The 20,635-nt window shown below is 38.7% G+C and overlaps 1 protein-coding gene across 1 annotated transcript in view; it reads right to left on the bottom strand.

The window, feature by feature from the left end:
* The window catches only part of HADHA (hydroxyacyl-CoA dehydrogenase trifunctional multienzyme complex subunit alpha), a 48,405-nt gene that overhangs the window by 13,899 nt on the left and 13,871 nt on the right, over window positions 1–20,635 (bottom strand). The window contains exons 7-11 of the mRNA XM_077843850.1: window positions 20,392–20,494; window positions 9,166–9,288; window positions 8,580–8,698; window positions 5,850–5,906; window positions 3,708–3,817 (exon numbers count right to left, since the gene is read on the bottom strand). Coding sequence (XP_077699976.1) covers window positions 3,708–3,817; window positions 5,850–5,906; window positions 8,580–8,698; window positions 9,166–9,288; window positions 20,392–20,494 — 512 coding nt within the window. The remainder of the gene's footprint in view (window positions 1–3,707; window positions 3,818–5,849; window positions 5,907–8,579; window positions 8,699–9,165; window positions 9,289–20,391; window positions 20,495–20,635) is intronic.

Genomic DNA, 20,635 nt, shown 5'->3' with positions numbered 1-20,635 from the left:
CCCGGGTCTCCAGGATCGCGCCCTGGGCCAAAGGCAGGCGCCAAACTGCTGCACCACCCAGGGATCCCCTGCAATATATATTGCAGCAAAGAATTACAACTTGGGAAATGAAGAACATGCATGTGTCAATTAAAAAAGACATGGGGCACCTGGCTGGCTCAGGCAGCACAGCATGCGACTTGATCTCCAAGAGTCAAGAATTCAAGCCCCACATTGTGCGTGGAGATTACTTAAAAAAAAAGGACAACCCACTAAAATGGGGAAGGGCTTGTATAAAGCAATTCTGGGATGCCTGGGTGACTCAAGTCAGTTCAGCGTTTGACTCTTGGTTTCGGGTCATGAAATGATCTTATGGGTTGCAGAACTGAGCCCTGGTTTGGGTTCCGAGCCCAGTAATGAGTTAGCTTGGAGTTCTCTCCCTCTGCCCACCCACCCCACCCCCCGCCCAATCTTTCTTGTGTGAGTTTGCTAGCTCTCTCTCTCAAAAAATAAATTAAGGGCAGCCCAGGTAGCTTAGCGATTTAGCGCTGCCTTCAGCCTAGGGCGTGATCCTGGAGACCGAGGATCGAGTCCCACGTTGGGCTCCCTGTATGGAGCCTGCTTCTCCCTCTGCCTTGTGTCTCTGCCTCTCTCTCTGTGTCTCTCATGAATAAATAAAATCTTAAAAAAATAAATAAGTAAATAAATTAATTTTTTAAAAAAGCGCAATTCACTAAAAAAAAAAAAAAACAAAACTGACAATAAAGATGCTTAACCTCCCTCATAACATGGGATATGCAAATTAAAATGAGATATTCTTTCCCCACCAGGTTGGCAAAAATTGTAAAAGCATCAGGGAGGATGTACAAAAATTGTTTTTTTCAGTACATGGCTGATGGAAGTATGTATTGTCCTACTTTGGAGGACAAATTTATTAAAACTAAACCTCCCATATCCCACGAACTAGTAATTCTATTTCTCATTATCTACTCCAGTGAAAGTATTTATGCATAAGATGACAAACTGCGATGAACAGTCATACAGTGTTTGTAATCATGAAAAACTGCAAAGAGCCATCAATCCATCAGTAGAAGATTAAGAGGAATGAGTTAACTGATATGTACTAATATGCACAGTCTCCAAGTCATACCACTGAAAGGAGCCAGTTACAGGCTTCACACAGAGGATTCCTTTTATAGTACAATATTCAAACCATAAACACAAAATACTATCAGTTAATATTTAACTTTATAACAGTTTTCTTAAAAAAGAATAAGTGCATTTTTTGCATAAAAATTAATTAAAAAATAAAATAGATAAGGAATTCAAATGATTATCCAAGGTAAGGGGGAAGAGCCTAGGGACAGAAGTGGAGGAAGCAGAGGGCATCACTGGCAGCTGGGAAAGTAGAAAAAAAATCCCCTTTCTTTAATTCTTCGAAGTTCTTCTTTTTTTTTTAAGTTTATTTATTTAAGTCATCTCTACACCCAATATGGGGCTCAAGCTCATGACCCTGAGATCAAGAGTTTTTTGCTCTTCCTACTGAGCCAGCCAGGTGCCCCTATTCTTCCAAGTTTTAGTAAATCTGTTCACCCTATTCTGCCTTGGGTACCCTATGATTAATTCCTCATCTCCTTTTTCCCCAATTTATTTCCAAGTTTGGACAACTCTTGCATCACGCTGTTTTTCTGTACATTTAGTTCTGAGTTCTTGAAAATTTTTAAAAATTAATTAATTAATGAGAGACACCAAGAGAGACAGGCAGAGACACAGGGAGAGGGAGATGCAGGCTCCATGCAGGGAGCCCGATGCGGGACTTGATCCCAGGACTCCAGGATCACACCCTGAGCCAAAGGCAGATGCTTTAACCGCTGAGCCACTCAGGTGTCCCGAGTTTTTGAATTTCTGATTCAAGGTGATTCTTATCTGCAAATGCTTATTTAAGGATATTTGATTCAAATTTGGAAGTGTTTTGTTACAGTTTTCTTCTGTATTGTGACTGCTTTAGGGGGGGAGAATCTTTATAAGCGTAAGTATTTTGATACTTTTTCTTACTTCTTATATGAGATGCATGTGGATTCTGCCTATCTTTTTCGTGTATTTGGTATAATGATACCCTCTCCAGATGGCATTATGTCTAGCTGCCTATGACAGGAAGAAGTATATACAGATAGGAGGAGGTGTCTGGAGTAGCTCATTAGGTTTCATTATTTAAGAGGACTCTGCAGTTGCAAAGTGTAGTCTCTTTAATTGATGGCATTTTTTGGTAGATGGAGGGATGGTGGAGTAAAGGGGTAGGGTGAGGAAGTAGCATTGGTGTGTTTCACAGTTGTATGATTTTGCAAGACTCTTAATACTTTTCTCTCTTGCTTCCTTTTATTTACTGTTACAGTGAGGTTTCCCTCTTACATAATGAGAAGTTAGTAGCATATCTGCCTTGCACTTATGCTATGCATGGGGAATGGGTGACTTTTTTGTCCTTGTTAATGTTTGATTTTTGTAGAATATATGAAGAGATGCTGACATAAGTGCTTAAGTGGCCATCTTACTGTACTACAGCACCTACTGATTGCAGGATACTGTTTCCATGTTGGGTAGAACAAACACAACCGGACTGGTAATGATCCCTACTGATCACCATGTGTGCTGGAGAAGTAGTTATAGTTGTAGTTCATATTATATTTGGAAATCAGCCCTCTGGGCTAGCATCGTTATCTGTCTCACCCAGATTTCTTACCCGTTTTATCTTCTTTTTTTGGATTGTAATGTTGCTAAAGGTGAAGGAGATGGAGAAAGTAGTAACATTAGTTGCTCTGAAAGCCCTCACGGTAATTCAGCTAAAGCAGTATTACTTAACCTTGGCATTACTGACATTTTCGATTATTCTAATTCTTAGGCTTGTCCCATACACTATCAGGTGTTTAGCAATATCCCTGACCTCTGCTCACTAGATGCCAGAAGCACCTATAACAACCAAAAAATGTTTCCAGACATCATCAAATGATCCCTGGGGTGCAACATTCCCCAGGCTGAGAACCACTGAGCTAGAAGGTGAATTTAGGGGCATTAGTAAATTTAAAATGTTGAAGAGCTTTTAGGCAGCATAATATTGAAAGTCTTGCTAAAAAGAATAGACATGAAACAGGCAAATAGTATCTTAAATATTTAGGTTGTAGGGCAGCCTGGGTGGCTTAGCAGTTTAGCGCCGCCTTTGGCCCAGGTTGTGATCCTGGAGACCTGGGATCAAGTCTCACGTCCAGCTCCCTGCATGGAGCCTGCTTCTCCTTCTGCCTCTCTCTCGCTCTCTCTCTCATGAATAAATAAATAAAATATTAAACAAAATATTTAAGTTGTAAATTAGAAAGACAAGCGTTTAACAATCAGAATGAGGCTATATATTTTTTTTTATGAGGAAGAAGTAGGAGTTCCCAGGGATGGTATCTCAAATCACAGGAAGACACAAGATCAGTAAACATCGTATAGTTGTGTCTGGTTTGGGACATAAACCAGACTTCTAGGGGACATCAATAGCCAGACAGGAAAGCTGCTACAGAAGCCAATAGAGAGGTCTGGAGAAAACTCAGGCTGAACTTTGAAAGCCAGAAAGTTGTTAGGAGGAAGAGGGATCTAATATGCTCAGGATGGAAGACATGTAGGCAAGATGGAAGGTAGGAATCTAGCTTTGCGGTGAAACCCACAGAGGCTCCATAAGGCAGAGCTGAGCTTACTTTACTTCTTTCTGCGGAGCTCCAAATTTATTCTTCTTACACAGGACCTGACCATGATAAAGTCCCATCAACGCCTTTGATTCTTTGGTCATTGCAAGCTCTCCAAATTTCTGGAAAATAAAGGAGAACCAAAAAAACAGTGGAACTTCAGAGTCTCAGCGATGGGAGTTCCTTTAGTCTGATTTCCTTGCAGAGTAGAGGTAACACACACGGAATCCCGAGTGCTCCAGGGCCCCCGTGATGTCTTCTTGTCTGTGGTACTTTCTGACTACTACTGTGAAAAGGGTTGGATTCACCTGAGCTCTAGATTCTCTGCTCCAGAGGTGGTGGTAGCTAACCTTTTTCATGGACTAGAATTTTATGGTCAAAACGGACCTTTCATGGTCCTCTCAGTCAACCCTCTTATTTTGAAGACTGGGAAGAGGAGGCTCAGAGAAATTAAGTCACGACAACACTTCAAGTGGCAGGACTGGAACTCATATCCTAGCAGTAGGACACTCAATTCTGGGTCTCTTTTGTTGTAGCAGGCTCTGCATGACACCTATAGCTCTGAAAAGTCCCCTAATGCTTACAGAGAGCCACTCTCAGACTAGCAGTTAAGAATAAGATTTTGGGACGCCTGGGTAGCTCAGCGGTTGAGTGGCTGCCTTCAGCTGAGGGCGTGATCCCAGGGTCTTGGGATCAAGTCCCACATTGGGCTCCTCGTGGGGAGCCTATTTCTCGCCTCTCTCTCTGTGTCTCTCATGAATAAATAAAATATATATATATTTATTTATTTTTAAAGATTTTATTTATTTATTTATTCATGAGAGAGAGAGAGAGGCAGAGACACAGGCAGAGGGAAAAGCAGGCTCCATGTAGGGAGCCTGACGTGGGACTCAATCCCAGGTCTCCAGGATCATGCCCTGGGCCAAAGGCAGCGCTAAACTGCTGAGCCACCCAGGCTGCCCCTAAATATAATCTAAAGAAAAAAAAAAAAAAAAAAAAGAAGATGAGATTTAGAGTCTAGGTTTGACAGAACTGAGTTTGAAATCCTGGCTCTGCCATTTCACAGCTGTGAAGCTTTCTTCATCCTTAAAATGGGAAAAACAATACTTATTTTACAGTATTGCTGGAATTAAGTGAGAATGCTAGTAAAATGACTGGGTCTCAATGTCAGCTATCATCATCATCAATATTACTAGCATTTACCGGTATGGTTACATGGTTACAAATAGCATTTCAAAGGGAATCCCCCAAATAAAGTTGCTTTCATGCCTTAATAGAATATGCAACAATGTTCTACTGATCTTGATACAGTGTATCCTATTCAGTAAACCAGTGATTTTCAAACTGTGGCTAGAGATCCATCAGTGGTCATGAGGTTAGTGGGTCCTACACATAGGAAATAGGAGTACAGTGTATACAGTGAGGACAACTGATTTGTGAAACTTGTGCTTCAATTTTTCTGTACATATGTATATATGTAGCTGGTTAGGAGGTAAAAGACTAACTCAGAATGCACTGTAGTAAGCAACCAGTACAAGAAATGTTTTCTCTTGAATATGTCCTGAGCTCTTCAGATACCTTCTGTCTTATTACCAAAGAGCAGTCATTCTTCAATGATTGCTTAAAACTTAAAAATAACTGTAACCACTTAAATCTATAATACCACCAATTTGTTGGAAAAGTGGGAAGAGGTGAGGCTTGTTCACATGCTCCTCTCTGTTCTTTTAGTTGCTACACAACATTTCCTTCCATTTTCTAATTCACCAAAGAGAGGCTGGCCTTCAAAGTTTTATCTCTAGGCCCTAATAAGTAAGAAATGTATTCTTCTCTCAATGTATTCATTTTTATCAGAATATAACCAGCCCAACTCCAGAACAAAAACATCCCAATGATTCATTTGAAAGAATCAGAACTCTGGCCCTGCTTTCCCTACTTAAACCCTCATTACTGAGAGCAAGTTCAAGTAGCTGGGACCACTGACCACTAACGTGTTCTTAACATCTATTCACTGAGAGTAACCCTGAGAAATGATAGTCACCAGAAGAAAAACATTTTAGATAGACTTTGGGTACCTTTCCTTTTCTCAGCTTTATAAAAAGTTCTAGATCTTGGTTTTTCAGTAGCTAATAAAAAATTCAAAGGAAAGAACTTTACCTGAGATTCAGAGAGATAGCCAGCATCGTTCCCTTGCTCAATTCCAGTCTTTACCACCTAAAAAACACATAAAGCATTTGTTCATTGTTGCAAGGGATGGGTGAGATGCTCACTACCGTGAGTAAAACTGCTAGTTCATCAGTCTTCAAAGAGTAAGCCAAAAGTCTGGAAGCGGAGTAAGAAAGACAAGAGGACTGAATGGCTGCTTGCTTAAGACTTACTTTATTCTTGGGCCACCTGGGGGGCTCAGTTGGTTGAACATCTGCATTTGGCTCAGGTCATGATCCTAAGGTCCTGGGATGGAGCTCAGGAGGTCTGCTTCTCCCTCTGCCTATCCCCTCATTTGTGCTCACTCTCTTGCTCTTTTTTCCCCCTCTCTCAAATAAATGAATAAGTCTTAAAAAAGTTAAAAAAAAAAAAAAAAAAGACTGACTTCATTTTCCATCTCCAAGACTACTACTAAAACTAGTATAAAATGGAAGGAAATGAAATAGAAGAAAGTAATAAAAGTCAGAATGGGAAAAGATGACAGAGGTCCCACAGCTCAAACTCTTATCTCCTTATCCACTTCTAGACCACTATCCCAGCAGAGAAAAAGCTGCCACTGGCACTGTTCAAGTCTGAGAAAAGGTTTCCCCTTCCTTCTTGCTAAAATGGCTCTTCCAGCTTCTCTCTTGCTCTCCTACGTTAGTAGGCACATCCCCATAGTTACACTCTCAGCCCTTTTCTCCTTCCGTGCATTCTTCCTCAGGCCGATGGTCTCCTCTGTCATGTTACTCATGAATTCTATAAATTCAACTTAACATTTGAGGGAAGTCCTATCCTAAGTCCAAGTATAAAAGTCGAATTGACCCTGTATTCAATCACCACAATTTATGAGAAGGAAAAGTGGATATATATATACAAAAAAACCCAACCCACATAAGAACAAATCTACATTCTTTATTTTTTTTATTTTTTATTTTTATTTATTTATTTATTTTTTTGGTTAAAAATTTTTTTAAATTTATTTTTTATTGGTATTCAATTTACCAACATACAGAATAACCCCCAGTGCCCGTCACCCAATCACTCCCACCCCCCCGCCCTCCTCCCCTTCTACCACCCCTAGTTCGTTTCCCAGAGTTAGCAGTCTTTACGTTCTGTCTCCCTTTCTGATATTTCCCACACATTTCTTCTCCCTTCCCTTATATTCCCTTTCACTATTATTTATATTCCCCAAATGAATGAGAACATATAATGTTTGTCCTTCTCCGATTGACTTACTTCACTCAGCACAAATCTACATTCTTATCTTTTGTGTAAACTGTCACTTGAATTTCCTGAAACATCTAAACTCAGCACTTCTAAGACTTAACTCATAATCTCTTCTCTTTGGCAAGTCTCTTACTACCTTCACCTCTTTACTAATCTATCTTGGTAAATGTCAAGTCTGAATGACCAAGATAGCTTCCAACTTCAAGTCTCTACTTGTCTCTCTTTCTAAATTGTTTATGACTTACTAGGACTATTATCTCTATGATCTATACAGGATGAAGGTCAAATTTCCAAATTCATTATTGTCCAAGTTCTAAAATCTAGGTTCATTTGGCCTTTTTGCACACATTTCAGTATCCTACAAAATCTGATCTCATTAAATGTTCCTTGAAGAACCTCATGCTTTCCAGCTTCTGTAACTTTGCTCAAAATGCCCACCCTACCTGGTACCACTTTCTCTTCACTTTCCAGGGCTCAGGTCAAATTCTATGATGCTCTGGGATGCCTGGGTGGCTCAGCGGTTGAGCATCTGCCTTTAGCTCAGGGCGTGATCCCGGGTCTGGGGATCGAGTCCCACATTGGGTTCTCTGTGGGGAGCATGCTTCTCCCTCTGCCTCTCTCTCTGTGTGTCTCATGAATAAATAAATCAAATCTTAAAAAAAATTATAGGAGGCTCTTCCTAATCTCTCTGGCTTACAGTGACTGTTGCCTCCTCTGTGCATTTAGCAATCTTCCTCTGTTCAATTATCTGGCAGTGATCCCAGGGTGGCATCTAACATCCCTTCCATTAGTTACCTGTCCCAGCACAGACACACATCTAATCTCCCCAAACTGGGAGATGGGTGTGGGAAGGGAATCATGTGTCCTATTTATGCATTTTGGTGTCTTTCCTCAAAATATATTTGTTGGCTGATTTATTGCCCATTTTCAAAGTCTTAGATTACATGTTCTCTTAATCTTAGATACTAAAGACTGAAGACTAAAGAGTTTCTAAGTTTTAAAGTCTACCTTTAGACAGAAGTTCTTAACCCTGTGATCATTTTATTTATCCTCCTTGATCTTTTTCAGAACTTTTCTGTATCATTACACTTTTTTGATAATTACAGCAATGGGGAAGTCAATAAGACATTTTAGGTACTGCAATGTTTTCAACCGAGGCCATCAATTTTGTTTCAACTACCTTTTAATTAATGCCCAGGATTTTACTGGCCTTGTTATTCTGATATAACAGGTTTTCTATTTTTTCCTGTTTTATAACTGGTAGTTTTAAATTCCTTATGCCCAGCACTCATTATCCCCAAAATAATCAGTTTATGAGCCCTCATGGCTTGCTTGCTTTATTTTTAGTGAGTACTGTAATAACAGAATTAAGAACTATAGTACCAGAAGACATAGTTCGGAATGGCAATAAAGAATACTGCTCTATAAAGGGAGGAAACATGAGAAATGTGGGAATATGGGGTGAAGACTCACATCGATTATTTTCAGAGGTGCAGGATAAAGGCCTTTGGTCTGTTTTCGTACTTTTTCTTCCACCTTTTTGTAAACCTGTTGTCTGACAAAAGGAATACTCAGGGCATATGACGTCAATTCTGCAAAAGAAAATGGTTTTTAGATACTTACTGGAAAAAGCCTAGTCTCCCTTCTTAGTTTGTTCTGTAAACTCCATAAAAATGCAGTAATTGTAGCTATCTGAAAGAACTTTTCACTTTGATATACAAAATCCAAATTGCAACCTAAGCACTTCTATACACATGGTTTAATTAGTTGATAAATACTAAAGTTGGGTGTTGGGTGCATGGGTGTTTATTATAGTATTATATATTATTCTGCTTTTGTATTAATGCTTCAAATTTTCCAAAATAAAAAATTGAAAAAAAACATGGCTGTAACCAACCAGTGTAAGGTTTAGGACTTGAACCTAGAGCAGTTGTTACACTCCTTAAGGATGACTCTATACTTAGAGTAAAAAAAAAAACGCATTTACCTCCTCATTTTATAACAAAATTAAACTCTCTGGAGAGAACCTTTGCCTTAGTTCTTTAATAATGACACTCACTTTCTACTAATCCCTTGTCTCTCTTTATGGAGATTTTCTTATCAGATAGTCCTTTGGCAAAATTAACTGCAACTTCTTCTAAGTATTCAATTGTCCGTTCCTCTGGAGGTTTTAATCCTGGTCCTGTAAAAATGAACACAACAGATTAGAATGTAAATCATTTTCAGCATAGCTTTCCATGTTATACTAGAGACTGGTAGGTGCCAAGTTATGAGCTATGGACTCAAAGAATATAAGAAGTAACACTGAGCAAGGGTGTAACAATGTACTCTAGATAGAAAACCAGGTCTTAAGTCTGGCTTCCATTTCTGAGTAGGATGTAGAATGTCTCATGAGGCCTGTATTCTTGCTGCAAAACTGCAGACAAAAATGAATAAACTGTAAAACCACACATTCATAAAGCTATGAGAGAGTGGTAGAAGCAATGAGGACCATATGAACTAAAATTCCAGACAGGGAAGAGCTTGCCTGAAGTGAACTGATGATTGCTGGATGTTTTCTTTTCTGAGGTTATATGATTCTTTTGGGCATGGGCTGAAGATTAGAGTTGGCTCAAGCAGAAGGATGCTCCTGGGAGCAAGTGAAATGATCAGTTTTAGGAGGTCATGTACAATACATTATAAGCTAGAAGAAACCAAATGCAAAGCTAGTCTTTCCCATGGAACATTCATGGAATTCTAAGGTGGTATAGGAGGCTGGAAGGGCTGGGTCAAAGAGCTGGAGGGAAATCTCTCACAGTGTGATGATGTGTAGCACATAAAGTACTTCTATAGAGAAAGGAATATGCCAATAATAATGTAACTCATTTTCTACTTAAGGCATCTACTCTATACTGAACTTGTTTGAGGAAAGAGACTAAAGAGATAGGCTCCGAAATTCCAAAGGCTATTTTTACAGGGTTGTGTAAACAGACATCCTGTGTCTATTGGTGACTGGGGTTCAAAAGGCAATTTTGTGCAGTCTTGTGGTATGAAGGAAACAAAATCCCAATAGTAAAAGGAGGCTGAAACAAATTTGCAATCATATTTTTATCTCTCTTATGATACATGCCCTATTGTGAAAGTATGTGAAAGAGGATGAAAAAGAAAAGCCTTGGGATGCCCGGGTGGCTCAGATGGTTAAGAATCTGTCTTTGGGCACAGGTCATGATTGTAGGGTCTGGGATGGAGCCCTGAATTGGGCTCTCTGCTCAGCGGGGAGTCTGTTTCTCCCTCTTCCTGCCACTCCCCCTGCTTGTGCTCTCTCTGTGTGTCTCAAATGAATAAACAAAAACAAAAAGCTCCAACTTGTGAGAGGTAAAAATGCAGAGGGCCCACAAAAGTCTCAAGGAGCCTGCAGGGAGGCCAGTGCAGCTGGAACCTGTGGAGTAGAGTCCTGGAGGGCAGCTGCTCCACAAAAGGAGGACTCCAGGTACCTACAGAGGGCCCCTGAAACTCTGGATGAGTACTGTTAACCACGTGCATGAGATGAAACTGCAAGAGGCAAACTGACTGATACAAACATGCAGAAATGAAGACAGAAGTAGCAGACAATGTTAGAAAGGCTATTGTAAATGCATGCTATACATTCAAGAAGGTAGAGGAAAGCAGAAACATAATGAAGAGAAACTGAATACATAAAAGTGAATCAAATGTTACTTCTAGATAGGAAATGAAAGATACACAAGATTGGGTTAATAGTAGATTATACACCAAAGAAAAAAAGATCAGGAAACTTGAATACATGGCAATAGAAAATATACAGATGGAAAAAGAAAAATTGCTTCATTTTGGGACCGTATCAAGTAAATCTAACATAGGTGAAGTTGGAGCTGCAGAGAAGGGGTGGGGGGAAGATGGGAAAATATTGGAATTAATGGCCAAAAAGTTTCCAATTTGGTCAAAACTACAAATCCACTATCCAAGAAACTCAATGAATGCCATGCCCAATGAACATTAAAAAACAACAGTAACTATAGCAACAACAACAAACCAAGATACACCATAACACATGATTAAGACTAAGTAATAAAGGGAAGATCTGACAGTGGGGGCAAGGGCGGTGAAGGGGAGAGACACATTATAAACAGAAGAACAAAGATAAAAATGAGAACAGACTTTCTATCAGAAATTATGCAAGCCATGACATGATGTTGACACATCCATAAAGTACCCCCCCCAAAAAATAAATAAAGTACAAGAACCTAGAATTCTGTGGCACTCAAGAATATCTTTAGAAAAATAAGTGGAAATAAAGGCTGTCAAACAAATCAAAAGGTGAGAGACTCCATTGCCAGCAGACCTATGCGACTGAATATGTCAAGTTCTTCAGGTTGGAGGAAAATCAAACCAGATGGGAACTTGGAGCTATACAAAGAAAGAGCACTCAAAATGGTAACCATGTGGGTATATATAGAAAACTCTCTTCTCATTTTTAATCTCCTTAAAAGATGACTATTGAAAACAAAGATAGCAATATGCTGAGGAATATATAATATATTTAGAAATGAAATGTTGAGACACTGATACCATTTGCAGTAGAAAATCTGTTATAACTTTTGATGCCCCCAAAACTTAACTACCAATAGCCTACTACTGATCAGAAGGTGTACCAATAACATAAATAGTTGATAACGTATTTTGTGTATGTATTACATACTGTATTCCTATAATAAAGTAAGCTACGGGAAAAAAAAGTTAAGAAAAAAAGGAACTACGTTTACAGTACTATATAAAAATCTGTGTGTAAATGGACCCACACAGTTTGAACCTATATCATACAAGGGTCAACTGTATATTCTTTTAAGGTTCTTACCTTATAGGTAAAATGATACATCATTTCCAGATAGATCATATGTTAAGGATATAGACTATAAACCTTAGAGTAACCATTAAAAGGGTAAAGCAAAGTAAAAGCCCAATAGTGAGGGTAAAAAATTACTAATCCAAATGAAAGAAGGAAGGAAAAACAGGACAAATAGAAAACAAGTAGCATCAAATGAAGTTGAAATGCTAGAACTGTGTTGGTATGCTGTAGAGGAAGCTAATGAAAGGCTTAAGGAAACTGGAATGTTAACGTGGATTTATGATGTTAGACCTGCTCAGCCAAACTGGAAGGGTTAGAGGACACATCTTTCACCATGACTGTAAGAAATCAATTTGGGGGAAGATGGCATGCTTGAAGGGCTGTGTCGTTATTCTTCTCTGTAGGTCACAAATCACAGTGGGAACTGCTACCATCAATTGGGATCCTAGGGTGGCTGAGGCCAAATAGCAACATTTAACTGCCAAAGGCAAACTGAGTATGGTTATCATAATGGACAGCAGAACCAAAGTAGTAATCAGAATAGTGTGACTTACAGAGACCTATAGCACTGGCTAGTTGATCATGGTGTCCCTAGGAAAGAAATAGATGGTAAGTCTACTATAGTCTTACTTGATCTGTATGAGAGAATTCTAGTTATAGTAAATAGAGGTATAACCTAAACCACCAAAGAAAGTCATGGGCCCTCATCATTTCCCTGCAATGAGTCAGTTTACAGACCCAGAACCTCTTGAATTAAGGGGAGGTTGCATTTCCATAATGGGAATATACTGTTAATCTTCCTCCCAGCCTTCCCCAAAGGGATCCTATATGGTCATTAACCTTGGGGAAAGGGAAATATAGTAATCAGATTTTGGGTGGGATTACTGGACACTGGCTCTGAACTGATGCTAATTCCAGGAGACCCAAAATATCTCTCTAGGTTCACCAGTCAGATTGGGGCTTATAAAGTCAAGAAATCCATGGAGTTTTAGTTCAGTTTTATCTCACAGTGGGCTTACTGGATCCCTGAACCCATCCTGTGGTTATTTCTAGAATGCATAATTGAAATACACATACTTAGCAACTAGCCCCATATTAGCTCCTTGAACTGTGGAGTGAGGGATATTAAAATGTGAAAGGCCAAATGTAAGCCATTAGAACTGCCTCTACTTAGAAGAACAGTAAGCCAAAAGTAATACTGTATTTTTGGAGGGATTACAGAGATTAGTGCCACCATCAAGGACTTGAAAGATACAGGGGTGGTAGTTTCTATTCATTCAACTTGCCTATTTTGGTTTATGCATAAAATAGATGGGTCTTTGTAGAACAACAGTGGATTTAAACTTAATTAATTGCAGTTACTACTACAATTGTTGATGGTGTTCCAGATGTGGTTTCATTGCTGGAACAAATTAACACATTGTCCTTTTTCTGCTAGGCACTTACTGATCTAGAAAATGCTTTCTTCCTCAATAGCTCTTAGGAAGGACTACCTGAAGCAGTCTGGCCTTCAGTTGGCAATATACTGTTACTGTCTTAACCTCAGAGGTATATCAACTCTCCAGCCATATGTCATAATTTAGTCCGTAGAGATCCTGATTGTCTTTCCCTTCCACAAGATACCATGCTGGTTCATTACATTAATGATATTACACTGAATGAATCTGGTGAACAGGAAGTACCATCTACTCTGACATATTCATCTTAGTGTAATTTCTAGGGGTACAATGGTGGGGGGCATGCTGACATCCCTTCCTAGGTGAAGGTAAGTTATTGCATCTGGCCCCTCCTACCACAGAAAAATATGCATAACACCTAGTGGGCCTCTTTGGATTTTAGAGGCAACATTTACTTGGGTGTGCTACTCTAGCTCCTTTACTGAATAACTTGAAGGCTACTAGTTTTGAGTGGAACCCAGGAAGAAAAGCTATTTTGGGCCCTATGATTCAGATCTGATGGTGCATGAAGGGTCAGTGGTAGATAGAGATGTGTTTGGAATCCTTGAGAGGACACTATAGGCAAATCATAGTAGACATTTAGGAATTTGGAGCAAACCCCTACCATTCTCTGTGAATAACTACTCTCCTACTGAGAAAAAGCTAGTGAGCCTCAGAAGGGACTCAAAGCTTAATTAACCATGGGGCATCAGCTTACCATGGGACCTGAGCTGCCCATCATCAAATAGATGTTGTCTGGCCCACTAAACCATAAAGTTCATTGACTGTAACAGCATTCAACTTCATTATCAAATGGAATTGGTATATGTGAGAATTGGTTTGAGCAGACCCTAAAGACACAAGCTATATGAGAAAGTGACCAAACTTTCCTTACTCCTCCTTCTCTGTCCCTGTTTGCCCCTATGGCTTCAGGGGAGTTCCTTATTATTATCAGATGACTAGGGAAGATAGAGCTCAGGCCGGTTTGTAGATAGTTCTATATGATATGCAGGCACCATCTCAAAGTACCCTACTGCAGCATTATAGCCCCTTTCTGGGGCTATTAATCCTGATTACCAAGGGGGCGTTGGGCTACCACTACACAATGGGAATAAGAAAGAGTACATCTTGAAAACCACAGATCTCTTAGGGGGTCTTTTGGTGCTAAAACAACCTGTAATTAGTTAAAGGAAAACTACAACAACTCAATTCATGCAGGACTGCAAGTGACCCAGACCTTCTAGGAATGAAGGTCACCCCACTAGGCAAAGAACCATGACCAGCTGAGGTACTTCCTGAGGGCAAAAGGAATATGGAATGGGAAGGAGAAATAGGTACAACTGTGGCCACATGACTATTTGTAAAAACTGAGGAGCCCAGTCCCTGGCCAAAAACCTATGTGTGATTTTTCAGGCCCAACTACAGGCAATTACAAAGGCTTTTGCCCAGCAAGCCTCACAGGGAAAGCTGTCCTTCCCACAAGAGACTTGGTGTGCAGTCAAGAGACGGACTTTAAGGGGAGTTGCAGTCAATAACTGAGGTATCCCTTGCTGGCTATGGTCTTACACATATCAGCGTTCTTAGCCCAAGTACCTCATTCCTGTCTATTTGGGCCCTCCAACCAAGCTCTTGTTCAGGTACCTCTGACGAGGACTCCTTATGGGGGAAGAAAGAGAAATCTTAAAGATACTTCTACTCAGACTCAGTACTTTTCCCTTCCTGGCTCTTATCATTTTAAACAATGAAATCACAACCAAAAAGCACAAAAACTGAGAAGGATATGGCACTAAATAGGCCATGGAAAGGACACTTGTTGGCTATATGAGAGCTAAAAAAAGAAGGCAGAATGTTGCCCTATTTGACCTCAGCTGGAACACGTGTACTGGGAGATTTGAATTTTTCACCACTCAGTGCCTATTAAAGACTGAAATAGGGCAGCCTGGGTGACTCAGCGGTTTAGCGCCGCCTTCAGCCCAGGGCGTGACCCTGGAGACCCGGGATCGAGTCCCATGTCGGGCTCCCTGCATGAAGCCTGCTTCTCCTTCTGCCTGTGTCTCCGCCTCTCTCTCTCTCTCCTTTCTGTGTATTCTCATGAATAAATAAATAAAATCTTAACAAAACAAAACCCAAAGCATTAAAAAAAAAAAAGACTGAAAAAGCATCATAAGTGTTATTTTTGGGGTCACAACAAGTTTTAGTGGGTAGGTGAATTCGGAGATAAGGAGCCTGCAAATAATAAGGATTAACTATACTCTGATCACAAGAGCATTCAACTAGAAATCAGTAACAGAAAGATATCTAAAACATCTGTAAATATTTGAAAATTAAATAACACTCCCAAATTACACATGGGTCATGGGTCAAAGAAGAAACCATGGGAAATCTGAAAATATTCTGACCTTCACGGAAGTGAAAAGTGTAACATTAAAATATGTAGATAAGGGATGTCTGGGTGGTTCAGCGATTGAGCATCTGCTTTTGGCTCAGGGCCTGATCCCAGATTCCGGGGAAGGAGTCCCACATTGGGCTCCTTGTGTGGAACCTACTTCTCCCTCTGCTTGTGTCTCTGCCTCTCTTTCTGTGTCTCTCATGAATATAAATAAAATCTTTAAAAAATAAATAAATAGGGATGCCTGGGTGGCTCAGCGGTTAAGCGCCTGCCTTCAGCCCACAGGGCACGATCCTGGAGTCCCAGGATCGAGTCCCACATCAGGCTCCCTGCATGGAATGGAGCCTGCTTCTCCCTCTGCCTGTATCTCTGCCTCTCTCTCTCTCTGTGTCTCTCATGAATAAATAAATAAAATAGATAAATCAATGCTACAAAAGAAATTGACAGTTTTAAATATTTATGTTAGAAAAAAAAAGCCTAAAATCAATGATCTACACTTCTACTTTGAGAAACTAGAAAAAGAACAAATTAAACCCAAAAGCAAGCAGAAATAATGAATAGCTGAAATCAATAAATAGCAGACAAACAACAGAGGAAAATCAATGAAACTAAAAGCTAGACTCATCAGGGAAAAAATAAAGATGACACAAAGTATCAATATCCGGAATGAAAGAGTATAAATATCTTTACAGAGTATAAAGATATTGAAAGAATAATACAGAAGTATTAAGAAAAACTTTATTGTAACAAATTTAGCAAGTTAAATAAAATGGACAAGATCTTTGAGAAACAAACTACTATAAGCTTGCTCAAAAAAATGGAGAACCTGGATAGCCCTTCTAAAGAAACTGAAATCATATATAAAAACCCTCCCAACAAAGCAAACTCCAAGTCCACATATGGCTTCACTGGTGAATTCTATCAAGTATTTGAAGAAGAAATAATGCTAATACCGAATAATACCAATCTTCCAGAAAATAGGAAAAAAACATATTTTCAATTCATTTCATGAAGCCAGCATTATTCTGATACCAACACCAAGCAAAAATATCTCAAGAAAATCATCCCTGAGACCATTCTCTCTCATGACCAGACATAAAAATCTTTTATAATTTTAGTTGATTCTGTCAATTTATAAAAAGAATAATACATTATGACCAAATGGAGTTTATTCTAAGAATGCAAGTCTAGTTCAACAGTCAAAACTCAATGTAGGGGATTCCTGGGTGGCTTAGCAGTTTAGCGCCTGCCTTCGGCCCAGGGCGTGGTCCTGGGGATGGGGATGGGGTCTCATGTCGGGCTCCCTGCATGGAGCCTGCTTCTCCCTCTGCCTGTGTCTCTGCCTCTCTCTCTGTGTCTCTCATGAATAAATAAAATCTTAAAAAAAAAAAAAACTCAATGTAACTGACATTACTAATACATTAAAAAAGACAAAAATCACAAAATCATCTCATGAGATGCAGAAAGAAGAATGTTGACAACATTCAACATCTATTCGCAGCAAACTATAGATAAGAGGAAATGTCTGTAATGATAAGGGCATATAGAAAAAAGCTATAGCTGAACACCATACACCCTATAGCATCAGAATGAAGGCTCTTCTAAGATGGGGAACAAGTTAACAATATCTGCCTTCATTACTTCTAACCAATATCATACTAAAGATCTTAGCCATTGAATAAATCAAGAAAAAAAATAAATGCCAACCAGATGAGAAAGGAAAAAGCCAAAATGTCTTTATTTATAGGCATTATTATTTATATAAAAATTCCTTAGAAATCTATAGAAAAAACTACTAGAATAAATAAGTTTAGCAAAGTCACAGAATACAAGGTCCATGTACAAAAATCAATTATATTCATATACACATTAGTGGTTAATAATGAGAAATTAAAGTTTAAAAAGTATAATGTCCTAAAAGTATGAAATACCAAGGAATAATTTTAACAAACTGTGCAAGACATGTTCAAAGAAAAGTAGAGAATACTGCGGAGAGAAATTAAAGATGACCTAAATAGAGAATTATACTTCTATTCCTGGTGAAAAGACTCAATATTTTAAAGATGTCTATTCTTCCCAAATTGATACATTAATTCAGTGCAATTCTAATGAGAATCCTAGCATGTATTTTTGTAGTTATGGATGAGATGATTATAAAATTTATATATAAATGCAAACAAACTAGTATAGGCAAAATAAAGACTGAAAGAGAACCAAAATAGGGTTGTATCACCTGATTTCAAGATTTACTAAAACACAATAATCAAGATAGTATTATATTGGCTTAAGTAAAGATACATAGATTACTGAAGACAGCAAATCCAGATACAGATTCAAACATATGGGGTCAACTGATTTTTGACCAAGGTGTCCAGGTATTTCAATAGGGAAAGAAGAGTCTTCTCAACAAACTGTGCCAGGGCATTGTATATCCATTTGCAAAAAAAACCCAAAAAACAAAACTCAATCTACTACACAATGTATACAAAAGTTAACTTGAAATAGATCACAGACTAAAATGGAAGACTAAACCAAGAAAATACAGGAGAAAATCTTTGTAGTCTTGTTAAGAAAAGATTTCTTACGTACTACAATAGCATGACCCATAAACGATGCTGATACAATGGACTTCATCAAGATTAAGAATTTCTGCATTTAGATAATGAAAAGACATGCCAGATAGGGAGAAAATATTTGCAAATCACAAATCTCACAAAGGACTTGTATTCTGATATAAAGAACTCTGAAAACTCAGTAATAAAAAAAAAACAAAATAGGCAAAACATCTTTAAAGACATTTTACCAGAAGATATACAGAAGGCAAATAAATCAACACATGAAAGAAACTTAGTATCTCTGGTCATTAGGGAAATATAAATTAAAACCACAACGAGGGCACCTGAGTGGCTCAGTAGGCTAAACCTCTGCATTCAGGTCAGGTCATGATCTCAGGGTCCTGGGACAGAGCCACAAGTTGGGCCCCCTGCTCAGCAAGGAGTCTGCTTGTCTCTCTCCCTCTGCCCCTCACCCCTGCTCGTGTTCTCCCTCTCTCTCTCTTGCTCTGCTCTCTCAAATAAATAAAATCCTTTAAAAAATAAAAAAAAAATTAAGGAAAAAGAAACCACAATGAACTTTTACTATACTTCTATTAGAAGGTCTAAAATTAAAAAGATTGACCATGCAAAGCAGTTGGTAACTAGAACTCTCATACACTGCCAGTAGGAATGCAAAATGGTATCACCACTTTAAGAAAACAGTTTGACAGTTTCTTTCTTTCTTTTTAAGATTTTATTTATTCATGAGAGACAGAGAGAGACAGAGAGAGAGAGAGAGAGAGAGAAAGGCAGAGACACAGGCAGAGGGAGAAGGAGGCTCCATGCAGAGAGCCTGACATGGGACTCAATCCCGGGTCTCTAGGATCATGCCCTGGGCTGAAGATGGTGCTAAACCACTGAGCCACCCGGGCTGCCCAAGTTTGACAGTTTCTTACAAGCTACACACAAATCTATCATATAATCCAGCCAATCTACTCTCTGGTATTTGTTCAAGAGAAATGAAACACATCAAGACTTGTGAATGAATGTTCATAGCAGCCTTACTCTAAACAGCTCCAAACTGGAAACAAATTTCCATCATCCGGTGAATAAACAAATTATGGTATACCTATACAATGGAATAACACTCACCAAGAAGAAGAAACAAACTGTTGAAATTGCAACAATATGGATGAATCTTAAAAGTATGATGCTAAATAAAAGACATAAAGAGCTATATACTAAAAAAACGTTCTGTTGTATGATTATGGTGGTGTTTACATAGCTATATATGTTTGTCAAAACTCAAATTGTGCATTAAAAATTGGTAAATTTGTTATTACATAAATAACATCTTAATAATGCTGATTTTTAGGAAATGCAAGAGGGTAAAAAAGAAAAAGAAATGCAAGAGGGTGATGAACACATAATTTGGAATAGTGGTTTCCTTGGGTAAGGGGAGGCAAAGAAGTTATGTGGAGGAAAGTAGCATATGAGTAGATGCCAACTACTATTAATATTCTCAAGTTACTTCATACACATTTATTACATTATTATAACAGACACAAAAAACGAAAGGAGGCTTATCATGAATAATGTTACACGTAATCTAAGAACCAAAAACAAGGATTTGATTCAAATTTGTATTCTATTTTTTAAAGATTTTTATTATTTATTATTTTTTAAGATTATTTATTAATTATTTATGAAAGACAGAGAGAGAGAGAGAGAGAGAGAGAGGCAGAGACATAGGCAGAGGGAGAAGCAGGCTCCATGCAGGAAGCCTGACGTGGACCTTGATATGGGGACTCCGGGATCACGCCCTAAGCCAAAGGCAGAGGCTCAGGCACTGAGCCACCCAGGCGTCCCTCAAATTTGTACTCTTGATGTCCAATTTGTAAAATAAAATAGAAGTTGGGGTGACTGATGTTTGGAAATGATTTAGTATTAGCCACATTTAGAAAACTTCACTCTTCAGAATGACTCATTTCTTGAGAGTCTGAATTTCACTCTAATATTTAAGATATTAATTTTTAAAAAAGTAACTTCATAAGGCCGAATTCTGAAACATGTTACCACTTACCCAGGGGTTCCACTAATTGGTCAACCAGTCCCATTCTCTTTGCTCTGTCTGCACGAATGTTTCTACCAGTCAACATCATGTCAAAAGCAGCAGGCAGACCCACCTTACAAGCAAGCAAGGATCAGAGTACAGAGGAAAAAATATCAGTGTAACAATTATAGTTTACAAATCATTCAACTGAGCAAAATAAATATTAAAATGAGAAAAGTCAAATGAGGTTTTTATGCTATTTATCAATCAGTTA

This window comes from Canis aureus, chromosome 12 (genome assembly GCF_053574225.1).
Source record: "Canis aureus isolate CA01 chromosome 12, VMU_Caureus_v.1.0, whole genome shotgun sequence".
Lineage (NCBI taxonomy): Eukaryota > Metazoa > Chordata > Mammalia > Carnivora > Canidae > Canis > Canis aureus.
This window is presented reverse-complemented; position numbering and strand designations above follow the sequence as displayed.